This window comes from Gobio gobio, assembly GCF_949357685.1.
Source record: "Gobio gobio genome assembly, chromosome: 14".
NCBI lineage: Eukaryota > Metazoa > Chordata > Actinopteri > Cypriniformes > Gobionidae > Gobio > Gobio gobio.
The window spans coordinates 32,929,628-32,957,399 of NC_137107.1; the positions used below are offsets into that span (position 1 = coordinate 32,929,628).

The 27,772-nt window shown below is 39.6% G+C and overlaps 2 protein-coding genes across 4 annotated transcripts in view; both read right to left on the bottom strand.

The window, feature by feature from the left end:
- Positions 1-12,320, bottom strand: part of bcr (BCR activator of RhoGEF and GTPase) — an 81,508-nt gene extending 69,188 nt beyond the window's left edge. Inside the window, exon 1 of the mRNA XM_079835507.1 lies at positions 10,709-12,320. Within this exon, the coding sequence (XP_079691633.1) occupies positions 10,709-12,191 (1,483 nt within the window). The 5' untranslated portion in view covers positions 12,192-12,320. The remainder of the gene's footprint in view (positions 1-10,708) is intronic.
- Positions 12,321-14,303: 1,983 nt separating this feature from the next.
- The window catches only part of atp2a2b (ATPase sarcoplasmic/endoplasmic reticulum Ca2+ transporting 2b), a 43,269-nt gene continuing 29,800 nt past the window's right edge, over positions 14,304-27,772 (bottom strand). For all 3 annotated transcript variants that reach the window (XM_079835693.1, XM_079835692.1, XM_079835691.1), the window contains 12 exons: positions 26,768-26,856; positions 26,579-26,681; positions 25,634-25,765; positions 25,350-25,469; positions 25,004-25,222; positions 24,530-24,865; positions 23,692-23,912; positions 20,416-20,618; positions 20,218-20,303; positions 19,994-20,127; positions 19,079-19,196; positions 14,304-17,663 (listed from right to left, as the gene is read on the bottom strand). In XM_079835693.1, coding sequence (XP_079691819.1) covers positions 17,394-17,663; positions 19,079-19,196; positions 19,994-20,127; positions 20,218-20,303; positions 20,416-20,618; positions 23,692-23,912; positions 24,530-24,865; positions 25,004-25,222; positions 25,350-25,469; positions 25,634-25,765; positions 26,579-26,681; positions 26,768-26,856 — 2,031 coding nt within the window. In that variant the 3' untranslated portion in view covers positions 14,304-17,393. The remainder of the gene's footprint in view (positions 17,664-19,078; positions 19,197-19,993; positions 20,128-20,217; positions 20,304-20,415; positions 20,619-23,691; positions 23,913-24,529; positions 24,866-25,003; positions 25,223-25,349; positions 25,470-25,633; positions 25,766-26,578; positions 26,682-26,767; positions 26,857-27,772) is intronic.

A 27,772-nucleotide genomic window follows, 5' to 3' on the forward strand; every position in this document is an offset into this window, starting at 1 on the left:
TCGAATTATGACCGGAAATATTAGACCATCCGGGAATCTTTGGAATACTCTTTTCAACATACTACGATTTGGGACATACTAATTCTTTTTTTGAATACTATTTAGTACGGATAGTATGCGAATTGGGACGCAGCGGAGGAAAACAAACAAGCATGCAAGTGGAAAGTATCGCGCCTGGAAAAATTATCGAGCTAATTTTTTTTTTAAATCGTGCGATTAATTGATTTATTGACTATCGCGACAGGCCTATGAATGACTGATGTAACATTAAAGTTTGTAAAACAACTCTTGCTCCATCCTATATCTTTACACAAAGTAGTAAGAACGACAGACAATCTGCATTAATAGACACAGTTTTAAGTAATAGTGGCCAACAGCTGCTTAGCAGAAGTATTTCAGTAAGACAGAAACGAGTTAGCCGGTTAGTTGGAAACTTACACAATATAAAACACAATACTATGTATTTTGAACACCCGGTAGAAAATAAATACATCAATAATGAATCATACTTAAAGGTTGTGATTCTGAGGAGCAAGTTGGTCCAAATAAACTTGCTTTCAAGAGCAAACTTTTTGCAAATCCCGCGTTAAACTCAGAGATTTGAGAAGCAGTCGTCAGTAAAATGACATGTTTGAGGCCTGGTCAAGTTGTTCGCGAGCAGAAAACATGCAGTACAACATAGGCGGACATTATGCAAATGTCTTTTCTAGTGACGTAGAACCGTCATGCAGTGGGATTCGAATGACAGACGACTACAGAAAATAACTTTATTTACTGTGAACTTGCGACTTTACAACTTTGCAGAACGTTTACATTCACAAACAGCTATATTACACACTGCATGAACAGGAATATTCAAAAAACATAAGGGCACTTTAAGTAATACAAGAAGGATTTACCCTAACAAAAATTAATGTGGATGTTCATATTTTTTACTACACAGTTTAGCTTTCACTTAAGAGTGTTAAAACCACCAATCACTAGCTGAGTAAAGTGCCCCCCTTCTCCTTCCCCTTTCATTCCTCACCAGGAGAGAAGGAAGAAGGGTTGGCCAGAAGAGGGTTGGGAAAATATTGTCTTTGCTGCTATTTGGCAGTCAGATAGCAGTCAGAAAGTCCTCAGACAACAAGTTCTCACTCTCTCCTTCCTAACACGCTAAGAGGCAGAGCCTTGCTGCATTGGCGTTAATCAGGTTTCCTCCTCATGTCCTATACATGTGATATTCTAACAACACAACTTTTTTTCCTCACAACACGACTTATCCCCCACTAATACTTTGCCATTTTTTCTGCTAGTCTTGCATTTCAGCTTCTATTTAGAAAACACAACAAACAGCTATCCTAGAGTAGAAATCTTCTTTTCCGTAATACTGTGGACTGGATTCATACAAAACTTACCAGCAGAGACACATGGATTAGCCAAATATTCGGATTTGCCCAATTCGCCAGAAATAAAAACCCAACAAAAAGCTATTTTCAGAGGGAAGACCACAGTCATCGTTTCCACATACTCAGTGCGCGTTCTGTTCTTAGTTTTTACTTGCCACCAGACAGCACACTTCTGTGGATCTGGAGTGTCCGTCTAAAAATAAGCGAGTGGAAGGCCTGACCTCAACATGGTGCTGCTGGACAATGCAAGTATTGAGCTAAACCCACATCTCCATTCCTGTCCACACCTCTCTCTCAACCTCACCCTTGTAAAGGGATTCAAATGTGTCAAGAGTAACACTTTTCATGGAACCTCATGACCAATCTTATATAATATGTAAAATATTTTCTATGAAGAGGCAACAGAAGGAGCAAAACAGGACACTTTTAGTAAATCAAAACCATGCAGCTCTATGAATGTTCCTGAACAAATGACTTGTGAACCTGTTCATTTACAGAACAATGGTTGATCCAAATATGTGTGCTTCCCTACTAGCCTATATAGTAGGTGAAAAAAAGTATTTATTAAATTTATAAAACAGTATTGTACCCGAAATGACCTACTACTTCCAGCAAGATTCTGAAGTCTGCATCCAATGGACACTTTACTATCCCATGAGGTCACTGGTGAAGAGTTGTGAATGGCAGTGAAGCAACACAACTAATGCTGACAAGGTCACATGACAATGACAAATGCAACAAAATACCTCCTCAGAGAATATGCGATTTTGAATGCAGGGAATGTAGTCTGATTCTAAACGAATGATTTTAATGAACTGGTTAATCTTAGGTCAATTCAAATCATACATTGAAACAAATGTGACCCGTGCTGGCAAAAGGAGTCGGAATGCGCACAGGATAATTTCAAGCTGCAGGCAAAACAAGTGAATTTTTTTTATTTTGGTCGATTTTGAGGTTTCAACAAAAATTATCATTAAACCCTCATTAAGACCCCAATGCTTTAAATAACAAATAAACATCTAAAAGTCTCTTTATTTGTGCTTTTTCTGGGAGGAGTACCTTTCCTTTGTCCATGAAAACGATCTCCCTTGTGCTGACTGACAAATCCGATACATGTGCACAAAGACGCCTCTCATAGTACGCAATCCTGATATGCACGCACACATAGAATTACAGTACTTCAAAATATCTGTCTTGGCGAGTATTCACTCAAACATGATTGGTTATGTCTGATCGGTAAGTGTAACATACATTATGTTATATCCGTGCGGTAAAGTAGGTCTTAATATATCAGGCTGTCCGTTTCATTAATGTTAAATCAAACAATTGTGGTGTCATGGGGAAAAAGTTGAATATATATTTTTTCCTATAGATATTTGGTTTTGACTTGCTGTGTGCCAGATTATTACCAGAGATTTTAAGAAATGGTTGCTAGGAGATTTTGTTTTGGAACCTTCAGAAAACTTTAAGCAGATTTTTCTCAAAAATGAACTTTGCTGACAATAATATCGACTTCAAACAGGTGTAGCTCACTCATTTTTTGTCCGATTCAAACCGGTTTTAATAGAGAATGTGAAAATAAGACATTTTTATAATCTGACGCAGAGTCCTGCATGGGTCCGATTTTGTAAATCCGCACCCACCCATACCCGCCGTGCTTAAAACTGCATACGACCCGTTTTATGACAGCAGCAGCAGCACTAATTAAAATCTGCACCCGACCCGCTTAAAATAGAACCGACACCCGAACCACACCCAAAATAAAATCAGTTTAGCATCACATTTAGGGATTCTTTTTGTAATCGATTAATCTAGCACTTAATCGATCGATTAATCGTATACATTTTTGTGTGTGTGTGTTTTTAAACAACCAAAGCAAATAATGCATAACGAAAATGAAGAGGAAAAGCTATTTTATTTATTAATATGCACAACAGGTTTCATGCTGTAATCTAGCCCTGACATCAAAGTAAATATATTTTATGTAGATTTCTACACCTGCAGCATTTACCATTAGGCTACAAACAAATAATATATAATTTCTGGGGTGAGCCTATTTGCTATGGTAACCTAGCAACCTGTGTGTGTGTGTGTGTGTGTGTGTGTGCGCGCGTGCATTGAAGTTTGGTACGGCAGAAATACATACATTAATTTTCAATAGAACGCTGCATTTGGCTTGCATCACTTGCATTGCGGTGCATTTTAGGTGAAGCATCCGTTCGAAAAATCACATCCCGGTGTATACAGTGAATGCATGCTGAAATTATTGTTGCGTGGCTACATAAAAGTTTAAGCATATGTGATACATTGCCACGATTGGTCTGACTGGCGCGTGAGAGAGACGAGGGTACATGCGTGTGTGTGTGTGTGAAGGGGTTCTTTTTTTTAGGCTATACTCTCTTGCAATTGAACGTGAATACGTTTACTACTTAAAAACATCAAAGCTAAACATCATATCTAGTCAAACTGCATCACGACATCGCTACAAATACAGTATGGGATTAAAATCAGCAAACATCAATGTATAGGCTTAGGCTACGTTACCATTGAAGTCGTACTGCTGTGGAATGCCAGGTCTACTTTGCAGTAGATACACCTTGTTCTCTTCTTTTTTAAGAATGTAATGATCCCAAACTTTAGACATTCTCTGCCGTTTATGGACATCTTTACTCTCCGCCATCGCGCCAACTAAATTCAAAATGTATCATGCGCTATGGTGTGCTTCCTGAACATTGAACAGCGGTCCATGTGAATCAGATCCCTGCGCGTATAGTGCGCGTCATAGGAATTTAACGAGGCTTCGAGGCAGAATTTAAGCCTCAAGGAATTTTTGTAATCGAGTTAATCGAGTAACTCGATGAATCGTTTCAGCCCTAATCACATTATAGACACACTTGCAAAAATGTTTATTGCCAGCATACAGAAGTTATTACACGACCATTAACACAAGGACAACTTCAGCCGAAGCTGTCAAAAGGCTACATCGTGAAGAACATGGATATGTGTCCTTATCTCTACGAGGCACCTTCAGTTGCATCCCCTTTTGAAAAATACTGTTCGATAGAACTGCTTGTGCTTGGTTTGTTAACACAGTTATCTGCGTGCTTCCACAGCGATGAAGTACCACATTTGCGGATATCCAATACGAAAACTTTAAGGCAGGTTTTGCAGGCAGCAAAGCCTTTCACAGTATTGTTTTCTTCATCTGAGATAACTCCAAATTTCTCCCACACACTGGACTTGATTTTTGATGACATATTGTCGACAACTTTACAAGCTCCACTAGCTATTCTTTTCTTCAACTCCTCAGGATCCATCTCGACGACTGCAGTTCAGGCAGATCGCGCGGGCGTGGTTGTGATTCTCCTGGGAGGGCACGGGGACAAATAAACTGATATGGATTTGAAATTATTTTATCAACTTGAAATACAGGCAAGGTATATTTTTGTAGATGTGTTCCTAAATATATGCATATACATTTTTACGTTTGCACGTGACCAGTGATGGGAATAACGGCGTTACAGATAAACGGCGTTACTAATGGAATTATTTTTTTCAGTAACGAGTTATCAAACGAATTACTGTTTCTCCCGTTACAACGCCGTTAGCGTTACTGAGGGAAAAAAATGCGGCGTTAGTCGCGTTACTATAATTGAGCTCACTGAAGCGTTTTTCATCCGAACAGGCTCTCTGTCAGTCGGACCCTGCAACGTGTGTGTGTGTGCGCGCGCGCACCAGCCATGCGTGTTGGGGGTGGGTGCGGTGGTACACATAACTGATGATGATTGGTGGGTGGGAGACAAGGTTGAAGTTGATAGGTTGAGTTCACACCTATTTTTTTCACGGTCTATGGTTCACACACACACACACACACACACACACACACACACACACACACACACACACACACACACACACACACACACACACCTATGACGCACACGCATATGCACATTCAGCGATGGTCCAACGACTTCAAAGGTAGCTTTCGCAAACTGGAAGTATAAGCGCTACTTTTCCTTCGTTGAGGTGAAAGGTAAGAATATTTATGTAACATGCAACTTATGCCCAGGAAGAAAGAGTCTCTCCACGCCGGTGGCAAGTGATTCTGAAGCGCCTCACATCATCATATGCCACAAAATTAGTGGCTAAAAACCCAGGTGATAACGTGAGCTCCACTACCAAAGGAAAGTATAGTACTGATAATATTTACACAATATTTACACTATAGGCCTACTGATAATATTTACAATAATGCATTGAATTTGATAGGTGTCTCTCACATTGTCCCACAGCAACATTACAATAGTGTACATTAATGTACAATGTTTTATAATAATAATGTATTCTATTTAGTGTCTAATTCATTCATTTAACATATCTAATATTGGGGGCATCAAAGTTATTTGACATATTTGAACATTTGGGAAAAAAAAAAGTAACGCAGTAATTACTTTCCCTGGTAATTAGTTACTTTTATAATGATGTAACTCAGTTACTAACTCAAGTTACTATTTGTAAGAAGTAACTAGTAACTATAACTAATTACTTTTTTAAAGTAACGTGCCCAACACTGCACGTGACTGTTTTAAACCCGTGTTAAGACCTGTGTTTCTCCCTTGTCCGACCCGATCCGCACCCATATTCGACACAGTTAGGATGTTTTTCACACGTTTCAGCAATATAAAACCCGCAGGTACCCGAACCCGTGCAGGACTCTGATCTGACTCTAAAAAAATAACTCATATCCCAACACATCTACTCACAATACATTTAGTTTTCTTTTTATTAGCATATCCTCCCACACATTTAAAAGGCTGCGTGTCCATAACTGCGAGGGGAAAAAAGTCACAATTTTCCCCCGTGGGCTACAAGCGTTTCTACACAAACGTCAGTCCGTTTCCAACTACCTGAAATGCCTACTTCACTGTAAACGTCATTCATGACTTATGCAACCATATTCAACACCGAGCACAGCTGCTGCCTTAAGCCTTGTCCTTTTAATGAATGACTGATGTTTTCTTGGGTATTTGTCTGAGAACTTTATGTTTTTAGTCATCCCTTGCCTCTTGTTCTCTCCGTGACTCACTCGCTCTTCACCCCAAAGGACACTGCTGCTACTGATCTGTAAACCACAGAAAGACATTTCTTCCTGAATGCCTGCTTCAAAATGGCAGAGGACCATCGGGAAACAATTACAATTGTTGTTTACAAGAGGGACATTGACTGTGGGAACAGTCCCCTGGGGAGAACGAGGAAACAAGAGATGCATAAATGATTCTGTGTGCTGAAATAATGCTTTTTATTAAAATACTCCTGAATTGAAAAAATAAAAGGATGACAGGGTTAGGCTGGTGCCTATAAGAAGTATCTGCTTCAGGGATGTTCTTTCATCATAAAGGCTCGAAGATCTAATAAATGCTTGCAAACGTAAAATCACACGTGCATACGCACACATGCATGAGTGGGACTGTTCACGCCATTATGCAATGAGAGCCTTTCCTATCCGTGTCTCAGCATCCCCCACATCTCCACTGAGGCGAGAGACAGCAGTTCAGCAAACCACACTACGTCCTTCTGCCTCCCTTTTCTCTAACAGCACTAAGGTATTGGGTCACTGGATTTCATTCCTCTCCTTGGCAGTGTCCTTTAAAAATATCACGTTTCTAAAGCAGCAAGTCAAACTAAATAAAAAGGCTCATATAAGATAGCATCTCTTTCTTGGCAAGATAAGTTGCATACTGTCACGCTAATGGTAACCTGCGAGGCCTGCGAGGGCTTTCTTCATTAGATGAAGGGCCGCTATATTGATTTTGTTCTGACCGGCTTGATTCACTGTTTAAGAGGAACAAAAGTGCAAATCATCTCAAGCCGAAATGTAAATTGATCCGCAGATAACTGGTTGCATATAAAAGTAGGAAAGCATTCGCCATTTCATCAGGTTAAAGAACTACTTTTACTTCAGTGCTGTCTGGTAACACTAAGCCAAGCTTGCTAACAGTTAAAAATATGTGAGGTGGCTTTCAAAGTTATTCACATCGATTTTCAAGTCAGCATGAGGACAAAAGAACCCGGAGCATACTGGACTGTGCTCAGCTGGTGTCTATCCATCTTCATCCGCCCTCTGTGTTATCTCACTTTTGCACAAAGAGAATCTTCCTGGCATTTGAATGGACGGGCCGTGCCAACGCCCTCCAGGCCTGTCTGCTTCACACCAAAGTGCAATTCACCTCATCAGCTTAAAGCTTTTTTCGAATTTCAAGCTAAACGTGCCACATGACAGCACCTCCCCTGTAGTCATTCTGATAGCTGATGTCATTCTGCTTCCTGTGAGAAAAAGGTTCAAAGATACTGGATAACACGAGCAAAACACTGCAGATCAAAGTTTTGAATGCTTATGAAGACTGTCTAACATTGGAAATAGCAGCCTGGTGAGTCACGCTCATGGATATCTGTCTATGGCTGAATCTTCCAGACACCTGCTTGTTAGGTAACAGTGCTACTGTGCTGTTGGTCAGTAGTAAACGTTCCTACTTCTGCAGGACTCAAAAACTAGAACTGTCCGCTAGCCAGTGTGATACAACTTCAGGCTAGTTGACAGAACTGTCCCTGTGTTGCTAGTTGCTACTGAAAATGTTGAAATCATTTTGTGCATTGATCTTTAGGCCTTCAAATATTTGGTTTTCCATGATGCAATTTACATTTTTGAAAATTCTGATGAATCTTTGTCAAGATAATGTTGTTATCCATCTTGCTTTTTGTTAAAACTGTTAAAAATGGCAAATACTGTGCCGTAACCTAAAGAACCTACACTATATTTCCAAACGTTTTGGGACCCCTGCCTTTACATGCACATGAACTTTAATGACATCCCATTCTTAATCCGTCGGGTTTAATATGGAGTTGGCTCACCCTTTGCAGCTTTGCAACTCTTCTGGGAAGGCTTTGCGCAAGATTTAGGAGTGTGTTTATGGGAATTTTTGACCATTCTTTTAGAATCACATTTGTGAGGTAATGCACTGATGTTGGACGAGAAGGCCTGGCTCGCAGTCTCCGCTCTAATTCATCCCAAAGGTGTTCTATCGGGTTGAGGTCAGGACTCTGTGCAGGCCAACCAAGTTCCTCCACACCAAACTCGCTCACCCATGTCTTTATGGACCATGGTTTGGTGCACAGTCATGTTGGAAGAGGAAGGGTCATCCCCAAACGGTTCCCACAAAGTTGGGAGCATGACATTGTCCAAAATGTCTTGGTATGCTGAAGCATTACGAGTTCCTTTCACTGGAACTAAGGGGCCAAGCCCAACCTCAACAACCCCACACCATAATCCCCCCTCCACCAAACTTTACACTCGGCACAATGCAGACAGGCAAGTATGTTCTCCTAGCAACTGCCAAACCCAGACTCATGCATCAGATTGCCAGATAGAGAAGCGTGATTCGTCACTCCAGAGAACACTTCTCTGCTGCTCTAGAGTCCAGTGGTGGCGTGCTTTACACCACTGCATCCAACGCTTTGCATTGCACTTGGTGATGTAAGGCTTGGATGCAGCTGCTCGGCCATGGAAACCCATTCCATGAAGCTCTCTACACACTGTTCTTGAGCTAATCTGAAGGCCACTCAAAGTTTGGAGGTCTGTAGCTATTGACAGAAAGTTGGTGACTTCTGCGAAGTGTGCGTCTCAGCATGCACTGACCCCACTCTGTGATTTTACATGGCCTACCACTTTGTGGATGAGTTGCTATTGTTCCCAATTGCTTCCACTTTCTTAAAATACCACTAACAATTGACCGTGGAATATTTAGTAGTGAGGAAATTTCACGAATGGACTTATTGCACAGGTGGCAACCTATCACAGTACCACGCTTGAATACACTGAGCTCCTGAGAGCAACCCATTCTTTCACAAATGTTTGTAGAAGCGTCTGCATGCCTAGTGCTTGATTTTATACACCTGTGGCCATGGAAGTGATTGGAACACCTGAATTTAATGATTTGGAGGGGTTTTGGCAATATAGTGTATCACTAATGTTTTGTATCGCATGCTATTATTTTTTCTCAGCAAAATTGTGTTTTTGAATGTATGGGTAAAATTACACTACCGTTCAAAGGATTGGGGTCAGTAAGACTTTTTTTAAAGAAATGTATACTTTTATTCAGCATTACAGGACACATTATAATATTATGTGTTAAAAAAAACATATATATTTCAAATAAATGCTGTTCATTGAACTTTCCAGAACCTTTTGCACGTTTTTTTGTTCACTAAAATAATTTTTTTCTTAAAAAGCTGAAAATTATACTGCAATAAATGTATACTTTTTTTAACACATCCTTATTGATGCTTTCGAGACTATCACACGCATTTTTGTAAATTCAACAAAATGTGTTATGTTAGCCAGCTAGATAGAATGAGTCAAACTCTTTTACAACAGCAACAATTTCTGGCACTTTAAAAAAAATATATATATATCATATCGCTGTATGTGGGCTGATACAAATCACACAGAACAGTGAAATTGCTCACTTTTCCTTCTTTTGCCTACACTCGACTACAGAACCTCACTGGGGATGGATCACGTGAGCTCCACTGACTTCAAACTCCATTGAAACTCTCACAGAAATCGAATGATTTCTTACTATTTTCCCTTACAAACACCAAAGTCTATCAATCACTGCATTGACATACAGTACCTTACAAATCAAAGCAAGGTATTGTGACATGAGTGAAAGCTACTCAGCTGTACTAAGCCACTGTCCTGTACAAAGAAACAAACTATGACACGTACATCCTGACCTCATGATCATAAATTAGCTTGTTTAGTTAATTACTCCTTATATATGAGTCTCATCAGGCCGGATTAACTAACCGCAGCAAGTGGTCGCCACAGTGTCTGACCAATACAGGCAGAGCGTGAGACAAAAGTAGACAATAGCTTGGGACGGGAAGTGCAGAAACTGACAGAGAAGGGATTTAATGGAAGAATGGCAAAATATAAAGGGAGATAAAACAGAAAAGTTGACCAGTCAAGCATGTAGAAAAACACAAGACGCCCACTCATTTGCACCGTAAGAAGAGTGTGCCTGGCCAAAAGCACTGAGTGAGTTGCTATTATTCAGCCATGCTACAAATGGCTACCCAGTGTATCAGCTTAACAATGATGTCATCAGTGATGTCATCTCTCATTTACAGTCTTACAGTAACAACCAATTTTGCTCATCGAAAACCATTCATTTTTTGTAACCTTCGATATTTGTTAGGAACCGCCGCTTCACCTGTGAACATCAACATGTAAACTAAAAGTAATAATCGTGACTTACCTAGATCTCCATGGTAACTGTTGTCATGGGAAGCCCGACTGGAGGCAATAGAGTCTCCATCGTGGGGCCAGATTTGTCCTGTTTTCCTTACGCCTACAATGGTGGCTTCGGACACCACAACATGTTGCTGCCGGTGCCGTTTCTGTGTCTGCGGTGTAGGGGGGCTGCTGCTGTCAAACGAGTGCTGAGAATTCTGGGAGTTCTGAGAAGGCGAGCGACTCTTCTCTCGGAGTGGGCGGCGGTAAGCTGTCGTAGGGCTGGGCGACACATGACTGGACTGTCCCGAGGAGAAGTCTTCCTCACTAGACGTCAGGTTCTCGTTGGAGCTGCAGTCTGGCGTGTAGCCGCCTCCTCCGCCTCCCACGTCCTCAAAACTTCCAGGCGAGTAAGACCTCCTGGGCCAGGTGAGAAGATGGTCGTCGCTCCCTCCATGGTCTCTCATAGTGACCCTACCTTCACAACCTTCTCCTGACATCATCCCTCCGACGTAAACACTAGTATATGGCTGGAAATCTGATGGCTGCCATGGTGGCGGCGGTGGTTTGGCCCCGTTCGGTCTCGCAGTGCTGTAGCGAGGACTGGGTTCGCCGTCTTCATACTCGGCGTCGTATCCGCAGGTGCTTTCAGTAGAGCGCCCCCTATAGACAGGCCTGGTGCGTAGATCACCTGCGACTGTGGCAAGGTTGCCCGGAAGTGAATGAAGGGACCTTTTGCGCTCCATCTGCATGGCTTGGTTCCCAAGAGAGCTGATTTTGTCCGAGACCTCACGGTCGTTGACTTTTACTAGGCCCCTGTCATGATGAAACTCAACATTGGTGTAAAACGGTTTCTCCTGGCCCGATTTCCCATCGGTGGTGGCTGAGTGCGAATTGGCCCGCTTGATCCTCTCAAAGTTCGAACGTAATGCAGCCACCCCGAGACCCATGCCTGGCTTGTCTTTCAGAGAAGGATCCAAGGGCAGCTCCTTGTCAGGGGGCGGATGGGGCCTGCGAGGGGAGACTCCGCCCCTCGGTGAGAGCCCGTCGGTCTCACTGACAGGCCCTGCCTGGTGTGCCTCAAACGACGATTGAAGCTCCAATCCATCGCCGTGGGAGGCTGACTTTCTGGCAGGGGGTGGTCGTGGTTTCACTCTTGTCTCCCCCACAGGTTGAAACCGGTTGCGCTCTGGCTGTCCATGCTCCTGTGCATGGAGATGCTGGGAATCGGCCCCCACAGCTTGTGGGTCCCCTTCTGTCATGTGAGGTGGCTTCCTGAAACCCCATCTCTGTCGGTCATAGCTCTTTCTCTCCTTGGCCAGCAGCGTCTGAAGGTAGATCATCCGGAAGCGCTCTTTGTTCACCTCCATTTCCAAACGTCTTATGGACGCTTTGCACTTCTCTAGTTCTTGTTCGATTCCCCCAACAGATCTTAGCTCCATCTTCGGAGGCTCGGACTCTGGAAACTGTGCTTTCCAGGCTTCAATGAAACCCACAGGCTCCACCATTGTGTTTGCTCAGGTTGAAAATATCAAATTGGTCAGAAGCACACGGTCAAGTAGCTCCAACTAAGTGGAATTTAGCTAAAGAAAAGCAAATCTGATGGAAGTATGAAAAGTCGGCAGTGCCCGTTCATAATAAAGGATGCTTCTTTAATAACACTTATTACAAATGTTTACAAAACATATCGTTCATGATTTCCCTGGAATTGTCACTTGAAGTCTCAATCTTTCTGTACCAAAATTGTCGTCGTTGTCGAGTTGTTCAACGACAGAAGAACGACCGTTATTGAGCATGTCGCGCGGAAACAATAAAGGCACGCGCATTCTCATCTCGCGCACCATTCCGACGAGACCACTTGCAGAATATCACGCGCACAAATCTCGGTCCCCAGCACAATGACAGCATCTGTCCTCCAGAGCGCACGGGATAAACAAAATACTCCTTAGAAAGCTTTTCAAATTAAGCTGGTCGCCATTAACAAATTATACGGTCCGGTCGTGTATGTGGCGATGTATTCCTGTTGTCCAGCGGTTAGAATGTGATATCTCTTTTATCACCATTATGCCCAAAGCCCTTTGTGCTTACGTCTGTGTTGATTGGAAATAAAAAATAAAAAAAAATCACTCTCCTCGATTGTTCGTTTAGTTCCCGTTGACGAAATCCTCTGAAGACGCTCACGATTATCCCATTTTGTCGCAGGTAATTAGACTGTGCAGATTTGGTGAGTCTGCTGTACGTAATGCCTCTGTGTGAAAATCACTGAGACACCGCTGCTGCTGCTGCTGCTGCAGGAAGGGGCGGGACTACGGCATATGATTGACAGCTCTCCCAGCATGGGTTCGATTTAAAGCGACAGGCTGCTTCACCGCATAGGTCAGAGAGCTTGTAGTATGTGTGTGGCGTGGTTTAAATATCAAACTTTTACATGTGTTAGGGGAAATGCAGTCTCAGTCTGAAACTGAGTGGCATTTACATAAACGTATAGCCTTTTTAACTGTGGGAGAAGGAAAACGCACAATAGGCCTATTGCATTGCAAATATTATTTGCTTTGACATGCTGTCACTTTGTAACGCCCTAATAGCACTAAATATGTTTTTTTCTTCTTAGTTGTTTTGACCCTTTAGATAGATTCAGATTTGACAGAAAGAGCATAACATAATTTGCAAATATAAAACCTTTCGTGTCTCTTCTTTTCTATGTAATAACAGGCACTATAAAATGTGCATTCTGTTATGAAATGCTTAATTTATGCTATTGTCAGTTAAACAGATTTTGGTCACTGGTTACATAAAAAATGCAGCTGTGTTTACATGTAAAATAAGATGATGTCATTGTAATTGAGCCATATTCTATCGCCAAATTTTTATCTCTGACGCCTTCAAGTGTTCAATCTTAGACATTACAGTCGTAAGGGACTGCTACTTTATTACAAATCTTTTCTACTCACTATGAATTTATCATTTATTTGTTTATTTAAATCACATTTGTATTAGTTTATATGATTTTACTCTATGGCTTTTCCACATATATTTATTTTAATCAAATTTATTTCAATTTAATCATTCTTTTTTTAAAACATTTTTATCATGTGGTAATTTAACATTCAATCATTTATTTTATTTATTTAATCAAATTTATTTGTTTACTTAATTTTTTTAATGTTTTTTTTACTTTTAAGAAAATGTATAAATAAGAAATGAATTAAATTTAGCCAAATTTATTTATTTACTTATTTTAAAAAAAATGTTTACATGTTAAATCATATGTTAATTTAATAACTTATTTATTTATTTTTAATTGTATTCATTTATTTACATTTTTAATGTTTTTTCTATAGAATTTTCAACAGACCCCGTCACTCATTTGCGTCCCGTTTGAAACCCCTATTTTAGGACATAATCTATAATCAAATGGCCTGCTTTCAACAAACACATTGTTGTTGTTTTTTAATGGCAACATGAATTACTTATTAGTTTATTTTATTTTAGGGTCAAGAACAAGAGGCACTGGCCACATTGGAATCCTTTTTTTCTACTGACCAATTGCACTGATTCAGGTAATTTGCATAATTGGCTGAATAGTAAAATAAAATCCTACTCCATCATTTAATTTTTTTAAATTTATTAAATGGCTTTTCCTAACAGATACACATGGCAAGACACAACGAACGTCAGCATTGGTAAAATTAACTGCAGTTTATTTGTAAAATGATGTGTTTAATCATATCATACCATTGAGCAGCAATGTACACAGCAAGTTGCTATATAAATATAGATCAAATTATTTGGCTAATTACAACTGAAGGCATGCATTATACTATATAATACATGTATATAAAACTATGACAATTTACACAGGAAAAATGCAGCAAACTCTCCTTGCATCAGCATTAGGCAATGGTAGACATTGTCATGCATGGTAGAAGACTGATGATGCTGCTGCTTCCATACACACTTATAATTCTCATTTCTCTGTCATTTATTGATTATTATTGAGTTTTTATTATTGAGTCCACTCTTACATGTGATCTGCAGCGCAATGGTGGCTATTTTCTCTGAACTGCACATTCAACATGCAGGTTCTGATATTCAGCAAAATGAAGCCACTCAAAAAAGACATGCACAGAAGCCTGAGGTTTCCCAACACAAGCAGAGGTAAATTCTACTGAGCATTAACTGCCAAAAAAAAAGAAAGAAAGACAGAAGTGAAAAATATTTTTTTGAATGTTTTAGAATGGAATGGAAATCCTAAAGTGCACCATTAAATAAATATGTAGCATATAGCCAAGTATATTGTAAATACTTGTCAGTATGATTACTTGATACAAAAGGCAACATTTACTAAAAAAAAAAAAATTTGACTCTTATTTATGCCAACATCCAAGTTCAGTTCCTGAGCAAGTCAGACCACAGTGTACGGACCATTCTAATAAAAACTAATGTTGAAGACTATTCATTTCATTCAGAGACAAGACTGAAATGATATGGGGTAAAGGAAACAATCACGCTTAATTGTAATGTGACCATCAAGTCTTAACGATATATATTTCTTAAAAACATCATATATTGCAGTGGAATGTAGGGCTACACAAGCTAATATGGCCGTGTGTTAAGTGCAGCTATAAACAGCCACAGTAGTCGTAGTAGGAATTTAGCAGTTACATAGCAGTGTTGGTCCATTGTCAGAAACTTGAGGCTTCGGGATATTGTTGTAACGTGTGGTGAAAAGGAAATGTCAGTGACACTCTTAAGTGGAAGTCCATTGAATGCTAATGAAGGCTCGTTCGCACCAAGAACGATAAAGGGAAAAAATCGCTCTAAATATGAAAGAATAGCAGAGTCCACACCACAACGAAAACAACAAAGGCAGAGAGAAACGCTATCGTCGGAATCACTTTCAGAAAGATTTTTCTCAAGCTGATAAACGATAAAATAAAAAACATTAACACCCAATCAGAATCCATACTGGTTTAAAGACCTCGAGCATTCAAAGCACCAGATAACACGATGATATTGTCCGCTGGTGTGGACGTTACAGTTATAGTTATTTGTGTAAACTGGCCTTAAGGGAATGCGAATGGGTGTTAATTAAAATACTGACAATTCCACACCAAAGGCATAGTCGGGGACATGCATCCACTTAAGCAAGCAAGAGTTAGTATGATGCAATGGACGACTAAATGCTAGAAGGCTTTGTTTAATGAAAAGAAAGAAACAATTACTTTGTGCCGTTTGGGTATAGGCCCTATGTGTACAAATATACAGGCCATCTTACCAGACTGGCTGGTGGTGAGGGCCGAACAAGAGGCTGCTTCACAAAGTCCTCTCAGCTGTCAATCTTGTGCTCAGCTATGTAACTAAATCTCTGTACATTAATTTTATTTATTCAAGTATAATTGCTCTTAAAACTTGCCGTGCTGCATTGCATGAAGGAACAGACCAGCTAATAAAATGAAGACACTTATTTTAATTCAAATGGTTCATGAGTGCATTTTCTTTAAAAAAAAAAAAGTAGCATGAAACATTTTGGTTTTGCATTGTAAAATTCATGTTGTTTTGAATGCAACACCTAAACCTTTGCTTGTTTATTTTTCTACCCCTTTGTCTCTGACCACTAAATGGTAACATTTACATCTTTTGTCCAACCCACCCCACCCCACAACAAAAGAAAACCTCTAAATTAAGTTAATGCAAGTTCATTCAATTATAAAATACAGTGAAAACACACAAAAAAGAACTTAAAACAGATTGGTTAGGGCCAAAATAATCAGTTTTCAAATCGAGGCACACCTCATGCTGTAATGTGTACAAGCAGTGTAAAGCTAAGTGGGGGGGAAGCAACCAGAGAGAGTCGAATCTGACAGTCCTGAGGTAGCTGTACTCTGCCTAGTGCAGAAAAACTGGCTTTACTAATCAAACGTGTCAGGTAATAGTGGAAACAAAATGCATCACCATACAAATGGAAGTTATTACACATAGGGAAAGACATATTGGTACAAATCATAAGCGAAAAACCACACAAAATGCATGCGAAATACAGAACATGCAGCTTTCATCTGAGGATTTGACCGTGAAGCATTCAAAGATTCAGTCCCATACTGCTTTGCAACACCATGCTTGTCCATTGGCTCTGAGCGATGTTCACGCCGAAGACACAAAGGTAAACATTAGTAAACAGTTCTCCTGTCTTGTTCTCTCGTTCTCTTTTTTTTTACCCTACCTACTCTACTCTCTGTTAGCAAAATGAACAAATACTACCAACTGAAAAAAATTGCATAAAATAGTGTTAAATGTCTGTACACAAGCACTTTTCTCCATTCAGCAATTTGAACACATGATATGGGGGGCGGAAACAAAGTGGATATTACCATTATTGTTACTGGTTTGAAATGAGGTCGAGACAAATTATTAATTAAAAATGCACTAACAAAAGACTGTTTTTCAAAAGAAACCAACAAGAAGTCCAAAAAAGAATATTAATGGTCACTAATACTTGAAGACTTCAGGTCTGTATGGTTTCCTCAATCACCAACGGACAGTTTAAAAAAGAAAAAAAAAAAAAAGTTATATTTCTATCTTAAGGTTATTTTTGTGTTAATCCTGTCCTTCTCGTACACATTCGCTGTTTGCGGAGGCACACTTTAAACGCACAACCACACATACAGACACACGTACACACCATCTACACACATCTGTGCTCATTTCAGTCAAGACCAGAACATTTCAGCCAAGTTAGTGTCAGTGCTGTAGAGCCACAGCACCAGGGGGAGGGAGAAAGCCACGAAGGGCCAGGAAATGCCCTCCGTGCAGGTGCTGAGTGAGCAGGCCATGCTCTTGGGCTTGTCCAGGTCTTTGGGCTTGTCCAGGTAGTTTCTGGCCGCAAACTTAAGGAATTCATCCAGCAAGATGACGGGCAGGGACATTTTCAACACCGTAAGCCACTGGATAACGTTCAATGGAGTGATCTGGAAGATTATCTGTAGAGAAAGCCCAGGATACACAAAGTAAATACTACGGATGTGCCAGAAGCCTAATTCAGAAAGGCATAGAATGCTCTGTAGAATGTGTTATTCTTTTTCTAAGGGACATGGTTAGGCTTGTTGCGGTAGTCGGTAACATTACGGTACATCAGATTTCACTTATCATGAGAAGATGGTAGGGAGAGAGATGACTGACAGGATGATGTCAGAGGATTTGGTGCACAACAAATCCTGAGCATTATTGACAAATATCATATCTTGAAAAACGAGTGCTCAGTACCTTCCTATACAGAAAGTATGCATGATTGTGAATTTGAAAGAGAGCGTGCATATAAAAGCGTTTTCAATACCCTGCAAATTTATAAAGGCCCATTGATGCCCGCAAATTATATACACAATATAAATGACCAAACAATATAATTGCGAGAGAACACAAAAGCATTGAAGTATATTTTTTGCTTATGAAATCACAGTATTTAACTTTAAAGATAGTAAAACTGCAAAAAAAAAAAAATGCATAAAAATAGCCGAAATAATTCAAAAATATGAAAAAAAACAAGAACTTTAAACTTGATAAACGATACAGATTTATACTTTAGATTGCTTGATTCTATAATCCTATTATAATGTTTTCACAAATAAAGAAATTGTTAAAAATATGAATAAAAAGTAGTAAATATATTTGTGACTTTCTCTCACAATTCTATTTTTCCCTCCTCACAATTCCAAGTTTATTAATCACGCAATTCTGAGGGAAAAAAAGTCAGAATTGCGAGTTATAAACTTCTCCACATGTTTTATTATACAGACAAATGAAAACAGACAGCTACAGGGAAAACAATGTCTGCACTTTCTTCTTTTATGACTTGCAATCTTGGAATTGCGATCAAGTCAGAAATGTGAGAAATAAACAAATTGTGAAATTCTTCCTTTTTTCACATAATTGCGAGTTTATAGAATAAAATACAGAATTGCAAGAGAAAAAAAGTTGCAATTACTTCCAATTTTTTAAATGCATAATTCTATTGCATAACTTTATTTAATAGCAATTTTAATTGTATAAGCATTTATACTGTAAAAAAAAAAACCATTAGGGCCTGGTTTCACATACAAGGCTTAGATTAAACCAGGATTAGGCCTTAGTTCAATTAGGACACTTAAGTAGCTTTTTTAGTGCCTTACTGACATTACTGTTGTGCATCTTGAGACAAAACAATGGTACTGACATATTTTAAGATATGTTAGTGCAAGTTGCTTTCAGTTAAAACAGCTAAAATGTGCATTTTAGTCTAGGCTTTAGCTTTTGTCTGTGAAACTGGGGGTAGATTCTACAAAGATTGCAAAAAAGAAACAAACAATAAAACAAATGATACATAGAAACTGATCATCTTATTGATCAAAATTGATCTTACCGGCAGGGGCTCCACATAAAGGATAAAGAAGTGGAGGGACATGGAGAGGCAGATGGCTCCTAGCAACCACACATTATCCCAGGGGGGCATGCGCAGCAGAGACTGGTTCTCAGAAACACTACGACAGGACATCAAGATAACATTGTGAAATTGATTGACTGGTTGCATATTTATATAATCCACAACATATGCCGTTAACACCTGGTATTAAAGGGATAGTTCACCCGAAAATGAAAATGCTCTCATCCTTTACTCACCGTCAAGTTGCTCCAAACCTTTATGAATTTCTTTCTTCTGATGAACACAAAAGATATTTTGAAGAATATGGGTAACCAAACCATTGATGGGCCCATCAACCTCACCCGAAGAAAGAACTTCGTACAGGTTTGGAACAACTTGACGGTGAGTAAATGATGATTTCATTTTTGGGTGAACTCTCCCTTTAAGATCCTTTTCAGCTGATATGATTGTAATTGGACACAGCCAAATACAAGCAGTACAAGGCTATAAAAAGATGCGTGATCCCTAAAAAATAATCAAAGTAAGTTGCATACGGAAAACAGTCTGCCGGAAGCTAGATCTTTTACTTTATAACATGTTAGAAATGGATATTTCGCTTACAAAAACCCATCAATTCACTTCAGAAGGCCTTTATTAACCCCCAGAGCCATATGGATTACTTTTATAATGGATGGATGCACTTTTTTGGGCTTCAAATTTTTGGGCTGCCATTCACTGCAATTTTAAAGCTTGGATTAGCCAGGACACTCCGATTGTATTCGTCTGAAAGAAGAATGTCATATACACCTAGGCGTGTCTAAATTTTCCTTTTTGAACGAACTATCCCTTTAAATAGCAGATGTAAATAGGGCCATGATTGTGGCATTTTCAGGGACATGATGTGCTGATACAGACCTGTTGAGGGCGTTGCACATCTCAATGGTTACTAGTACGGACAGAGCCATGGTCATTGGATAGGGAGACTCAAACACCTCACACTTCAGGCCCTCAAACTCAGGATTGTCTGGTGCACACTGAAGGAAGTGGCTCTGCAGAGATAAAAATGATGGAAGCAAATTAAGACATTGGAATGCATGTGTTTGAGAAAGAGTATGTGTATTAAAATGTATGTTTCTAACCAATTGATAGAGGGTGACTCTGGGCCCATCTTCAGCAGCGATGAACCACCATGCAGCAGCACCTACAGTAGCAGCACCTACGTAACCTTTAGGGGTACATGGAGAACATAACGTCAAATCTTTCTTTACTCACAAAAAATTAAAACGTAAAAAATAAATCTCTCTTTATGTAGCAAACAAAGCCAGTGGTGCACTCACAGCCAATGATCAGGTATCTAAAGAAGAGCCAGCCAGAGATAAGGGGCTCTCTGGCATTGCGAGGGGGTTTGCTCATGATGTCCAGGTCGGGTGGGTTGAAGCCCAGAGCGGTCGCAGGCAGACCATCGGTCACCAGATTTACCCACAGCAGCTGAACTGGAATCAGAGCTTCGGGGAAGCCCAAGGCGGCCGTTAAGAAAATACTGCCAGAGAGAATACACATTGTGAGTAAAGCGATTAGATAACAACTGGAAGAATGTCAAGAAGACCTTGGCAGCAATCTGAGTTTGCTCTAGGCATAAATTTCACAGTGGTGTCATTTATATAGTATCGCTTTTAAGATGGAGACAAAATTGTGCCAAAACAAGATTAAAAAGAAATTGACTTGCTCCGTTTTGGCATACAGGATGAATCATAAACTTTGATAATAAATAATAATTCTCACTGAAAACCCTGTTTCACTTGGAAATAGACTAATACTCAGAAGTTTGATTTATAGTATTAAATCAAATCTGTTCACATCAAGAATGATAACTATAATGACAACTATTAGAGTCCACACCAGCGTACAATATCATTCTGTGTGCACATCTGCTGCTTTAAATCGTTATAGTTATCGTCCTTGATGTGAACGGGTCTTTATTCTGCAAGAGCGCATTAAATTGTTGCAAAAAATGTCTGCCACTTTTGATCAATGTAAGTCTTTACTAGGGATGCCACAATTCTCAATATAATATTGAACCGTTCGATACGGCATTCACGGTTCAATACTCACTTGTGAATTGCGTTTTTACATTTAATTAATTATTTTTCTACAAATTCTATAATTTGCCTCCATCCCAATATATTGAACAACGTGACATAGGCTACATTCACATCACACGTTAGTGGTAGAGTTATACTCACGGAACACTATATATAGTTATTCACAATCACGAAAGTTCATTATTTACATGCGTTTTAAAGCCTTCATTCGCGTGCATATGCACTGTTTTATCATGCGTTTTCCCAGCGCGCACACTAAACGCCTGTCAAACACGTGATAACTGGACTAAGTAGTCTTACTGCGCTAATACTGTCAAATACACACGAGGTTAACATAAACACAGTCGGTTATGTCTAAAGTGAAAGTAAATTTGCGTGTGTCTGTATATTAGATGCACACAGGTCTTAAATTGACAGCAGCGCAGCCTAGGTAACACACCGTCCTTAAAGGGAAAGTTCACCTCTAAAATGGTCATTTACTCACTCTAATGTTGTTCCAAACCTGTATTAATTTCTCGATGACAGAATTTAAATTGAGTGAACTATCCCTTTAATGTTAATACAACAACAAAAGACAGAGAAAATCACTCACTACTATTAACTGAAAAACTAATACAGTAGCTAAGAATCAATGTATATTTTATAGTGAAGTCTATGTAGTGTTTTATTTTTACATTTATTCATTCAATTTCATACTTAAAGGTCCCATGGCATGAAACTTTCATTTTATGAGGCATTTCAACATTAATATGAGTTCCCCTAGCCTGAATATTGTCCCCAAGTGGATAGAAATGTTGATCGGTGTAAAACCGAGTTCTGGCTGTCTTTCTCTGCCTTTGAGAAAATGACAGGCCAGACGAGCCAATCCTGACGTCTCCTGGTTTGACGTCCAAGCAGGAACGGTTACCTCCCTTTCCTCCGCCCAGAGAATCTGGCACGCCCTTGCAAGGGCTCGAGAGATCATTACTTGTGAACGAGTGAACGCTGGCAGTTTCTCAGTGTTTGGATGTACAAATGAAAACAGAAGTCTTTTTTCAGTTCCTTCTGATCATAAGATCTTTGATTTCTTATGTGTAGCTAATTATTTATTATTCGTGCACACGCAGCGGCTTCTCTCTCTCCCGACAGAACGGTGTTTTCGTGTTTTCTATCTTGTGAGTCAGTGTTTTTGTACGTCCTCGTCGCGTCTATCTGTTCTTAAATGTGCATACAGTCGGGAGTTTCTGTTCAACATCGGCAGAGCCACATCTTTGAACCGAACCAGTTCACCAAATCGGACTGAATCGTTCTAAACGGTTCGCGTCTCGAGTCAGCGCTGATCCATAATTTACTTAAGTTACTAACTTTCTGACATGAGTGACAGCCCCTCCGACTAGAAATAAACTAATAACCTGAAGTATATTCTAGTAACTACAACAGTTCACTGAACTGAGACATGCTGAGAACTGATGTGAAGTGAACTCAGGTCCATCCGTCTCTCTGGCAGCAGCTCGTGCCTCGTAGACCTCGTTAAACCACCCCCCCCTCCGCTCATTTAAAATGCAAAGATGTCAGCCAATCACAACAGTGGGAGTTTTTACTGAAGTCTCACAGCAGACACGCCTCTTGAAGCAGGGCATTCAGCCACAGGGCAAACAGCAGTATAGAAAAAATGCCTTTTATTTCTAAATTATGACATTTTATGATGTAAAAATCATACTAACAATATAAGTACACCTCAGGAAACATTATAAAATAATAGAAAAATGCCATGCCATGGGACCTTTAAATGCTGCTGTTCAGCTCTGAGCTGCCCGTGTAAATCTTTATATACATTTATTTTATATTATACAATACACTAGGAATGTGTACAAGGGTTTTTTTTAAGTAAAGTTTTAAGTTTAATGTTTTTCAATTCTTTTAAGTAAAATGAAGAAAGAGTATTGCAATAAAAAAAAGTATTTTTTCTCCTTAATATCTTGCTGTTCCTGTCGCCTAAGAATAGAATAGCAAAACTGATGTTACAAGCCATCAGAACCGAACCAAAAACTGTGGACTAACTGTATTGCTGCATCCCTAGTCTTTACTATTTAAAAAAAATGCTTTTCTATTGAACTTTCTATTCAAAGAAACGGTTTCTTTCTATTCAATTGCAATGTTTCTTGAGTGTCAAATCTGCATATAAGAAGGATCACATGAGACTGAAAATTCAGCTTTTTCAAAGGATTAAATTACATTGTAAAATTAGTTATAATAGAATTTTAACTCGTATCGTTTCATAACATCAGTTTTTACCATATTTTGATAATATAAATGCAGCCTGTCAGCATAAGTGATTTCTTTCAAAAACATTTTTTAAAAATCGTACCAACCCCAAAATATTTAATGGTAGTCGCAATACATAAGATTAGATAAGATAAATAGATTGCAAGATACATTTTATGTTGACTTAAAATGGTTTAATGTGGATGTGCCAGTGAAAAGAATAAATAATGAATTCCAAAAATGTTAGCAAAAGGTTAAGATCCTTACCAGACCACCTCGCCGACATTTGAGGAGATGAGGTAGCGGATGAATTGTTTCATGTTATTGTAAATGGCTCGACCCTCTTCCACAGCGGCCACGATGGTAGAAAAGTTATCATCAGCAAGGACCATCTCTGAAGCAGTCTTAGCCACCGCTGTGCCTGACCCCATAGCAATGCCAATCTCAGCCTTTTTCAGAGCAGGTGCATCGTTCACACCATCTCCAGTCTGCGGGAATGAACACAGGATGCCAAGTCAGTGGAGGGAGAAGGATTTGAACAATATAAACCATCTAGAAGAAATCCTTCCTCCATCTTTGGAGTAATTTAATATAGAATGTTTACATAAACTGTTGAAAAGTTTGAGGTCAATGAGTTTTCTTTTTTTAAAAGAAATACTTTTATTCAGAAAGGATGCATTAAATTGATCAAAAGTGACAGTAAAGGCATTTATAATGTTAAAGATTTCAATTTCAAATAAATGCTGTTTTTTTTTTACTTTCTATTAATCAAAAAATCCTGAGAAAATGCATCACTGTTTTCACAAAAATATCAAGTAACTTTTCAACATTGCTAATAAGAAAATGTTTCTTGAGCAGCAAAGGAGCATATTAGAATGATTTCTGAAGGATCATGTGACACTGAAAACTAGAGTAATGGCTATAGTGAAAATTCTGCGTTAAGACTATATTAAACTATAATCATATTTCACAATATTAGCCTTGGTTAGCAGAAGAGACTTCTTTCAAAAACATTTTAAAATCTTACTGACCCCCAAACTTTTGATTGAAAGTCTATATAAAATCATTCAGGGAGTATGTGTTATGATTTCACAATCGAATTTACCATGGCAGTGATCTCATCGTAGGACTGCAGGAACTCCACAATCTTGGATTTGTGAGATGGCTCGACTCGGGCAAAGCAACGGGCAGTGATTACTGCCTCACGCTGGGCGACAGCAGACAGGTCGTCAAACTCTCGGCCAGTGTAGGCCATGCGCGAGACATCGTCATCCTCACCAAAGATGCCGATGCGCCTGCAGATGGCGACAGCTGTGCCCTTGTTGTCGCCAGTGATCATGATGACTCGAATGCCCGCTTGACGACAAAGTTTGATGGAAGCTGCCACCTCTGCTCTGGGTGGGTCCAGCATGCCCACGCATCCCACAAAGGTCAGGTCCGTCTAAATGACAAACAGAAATTATAATAAATTACTAGATTTGTATAATAAATGACAAATATTGAAAAATAATCATCAAATAAGTGTAATATTATACATACACACATATATTATTGTGAATGTCGTAACACACCACCTCACCTCATACTCAATGAACCGGTTTGAGTCCTCCAGTACAAGGCTCTCTTTGCTCAATGGGTTGTCTCGGGTGGCCAGAGCCAGACAGCGTAGTGTGTCACGTCCTGTGCCGTACTCACGGATCACAGACATGATCTTCTCTTTAATCCCTGCTGTCAGGGGAACTTTATTCCCACCCACACGGATGTGCGTGCATCTGTCAATCACTCCCTCTGGAGCACCCTGCACCCAGAAATAAAGAGTTTAAGGAAGCTACAAGCCACAACACATTTAAAAACGTGAAGTAGTCCTGTTTGGAACAGATAAATGAAACACTGAAGTGCTAAAGACTCCCTGGAAAACATGTTACCTTAACAAACATCTTGCCAATGGATGACCGAGCTTTGTTGGGAGTACAGTACACTGACATGGACTTTCTGTCTCGGGAGAACTCCAGAGTAAACTCCTTCTTCATCAGCTGCTTGATGACCTGAGACAAAGAAAGAAAGAATCCAACAAATTACTCAGAGATGAAAGCTGCCATTACATCAAACACAGAAAACCAATTAGGAAATTAATGTGGGCTTCCACAACCACATAACCCACTAGGGTTGCAACCAACTCGTAATCTGCGGTTGGAAAGGTCTGACGTACCGAGTTGCAAGCGTTCGCCCTCTCAACCTTGGAAAGGCCTTTCAGTTCTGTGTCAAACACGTTCATTTTCTCCACCAGACACGTTAGAGCGGTCTCTGTGGCTTCTCCCACCTTCTCGAACACACCTTTGGCCTGAAATACACAGAAACTCTTTAGAAATTCTTCAGAACTGCTGTTTGATAATTAAACACATGCACTAGGGTTCCACTGCTATAAATATTCTGGCTGATATTGATAAGCTGACAAGTGTTTTCATGTTATATAAAATGTAATAAATATAATGTTAAAATTCTTAATAAATGTTAAAATTCTACATTTTGGCGAAATAAAAAAAAGGCTAAAAACTAATTTTAATGCTTCAAGTGATACACAGCATGAAAAACAGATCGTGAGATTTGCTAAATATTACAGCTTTATTAAATTAATAAAAAATAAAAAGTGAACATTAATTAAAAAAGTATCACACACACACACACACACACACACACACACACACACACACACACACACACACACACACACACACACACACACACACACACACACACACACACACACACACACACACACACACACACACACACACACACACACACACACACACACACACACACACACACACACACACACACACACACACACACACACACACACACACACACACACACACACACACACACACACACACACACACACACACACACACACACACACACACACACACACACACACACACACACACACACACACACACACACACACACACACACACACACACACACACACACACACACACACACGGGAAAAAATTAAAATGACATTTCTAAGCAAATGTTTTCATTAAGTGACATCTGTATGCTAGACGATATAGTTCCAGACATCAGTAGCTGCAATTTATGGATGAACAGAGGATGCTGCATTTACCAGAACATGTTAATAACTCACCTCGTTGTAATCTAGAGACGAGTCGTTGCACAGAGCACAGATGCTGGCCAATTCAACCAGAGCGTCATACTGAGAGCTTTGCACTGGTTTGCCATCAAGAAACCTGGAGCGAGTGAAAAAAAGAGGATTTAACAGAGGTGTTTCATGCACTTTGAAATATCAGTGTGCAACATGGGCAGTAAAACTCACACTTGTCCCTCAGGGGCATATGTGGAGCCAGTAATGGTGAACTCCTTCAGAGAGCAGCTGTTTCCATTTGCCTGATCAACAATGAACATCTGGGAGAAAAAAAAAAGACACAAAAAAAATTAAACAAAATCTCTACCAGCAGGTGGCAGGCCAACCCGCCACAGATGATCTCTGATGTTTGAAAGCACCTCATGAAAATATCCCTACTCCACCTGACCTGGATATACCAGCACTACAGATGTAAACACTTTACATGACACTCACTTAAGAATCCCTGAGTTCAGAGGGGCTTTAAAACCCTGCCAAAACATAAACAACTGAGAATTAAGGATATTTTTAAGCACAAAAGACAAATCGGATCCCTCAATATGTCAAGGAAGAGAAGAGAATAAAAGAGATGAGAGCGAGTGGGATGGTAAAATGGAACAGCGTTCCTGCTGTAGTGCAAAAACCCAGTGGACAACAGTCGAAACGGAGACAGAAGTGTGTGTGGGTGAGAGAGAGACAGGCACTAATCTCGAAGGCGCTAGGCACTATGGAGAAATATATTATACATTTATATATGAAATGATAAATTATAAATAAAGTGGTAAATTATGTTTTTTGCGTGCAAACAAAGTACTTGCGTTGCTTCATAAAACTGAGGTTAAACCACTGGATTACTTTAAAGTGACAGTTCACCCCAAAAAAAAAAATTAGCCCATATTTACTCACCCTCAAGTCATCCTAGGTGTATATGACATTCTTCTTTCAGACGAATACAATCTGAGTTATATTACAAAAGTCCAGGCTAATCCAAGCATTATAATAGCAGTAATTGTTGCTCTGTTTTTGAAGTCCATATAAAAAAAAAAATGCATCTGTCCATCAAATAACGTGCTCCACGCGGCTCCGGGGTGTTAAAAAAGGCCTTCTGAAGCGAATCGATGCGTTTGTGTAAGAAAAATATCCATATTTAACTATTTATTTAATTTTTTTCTATGGCTCTGTATCAGCTGTCCCCGC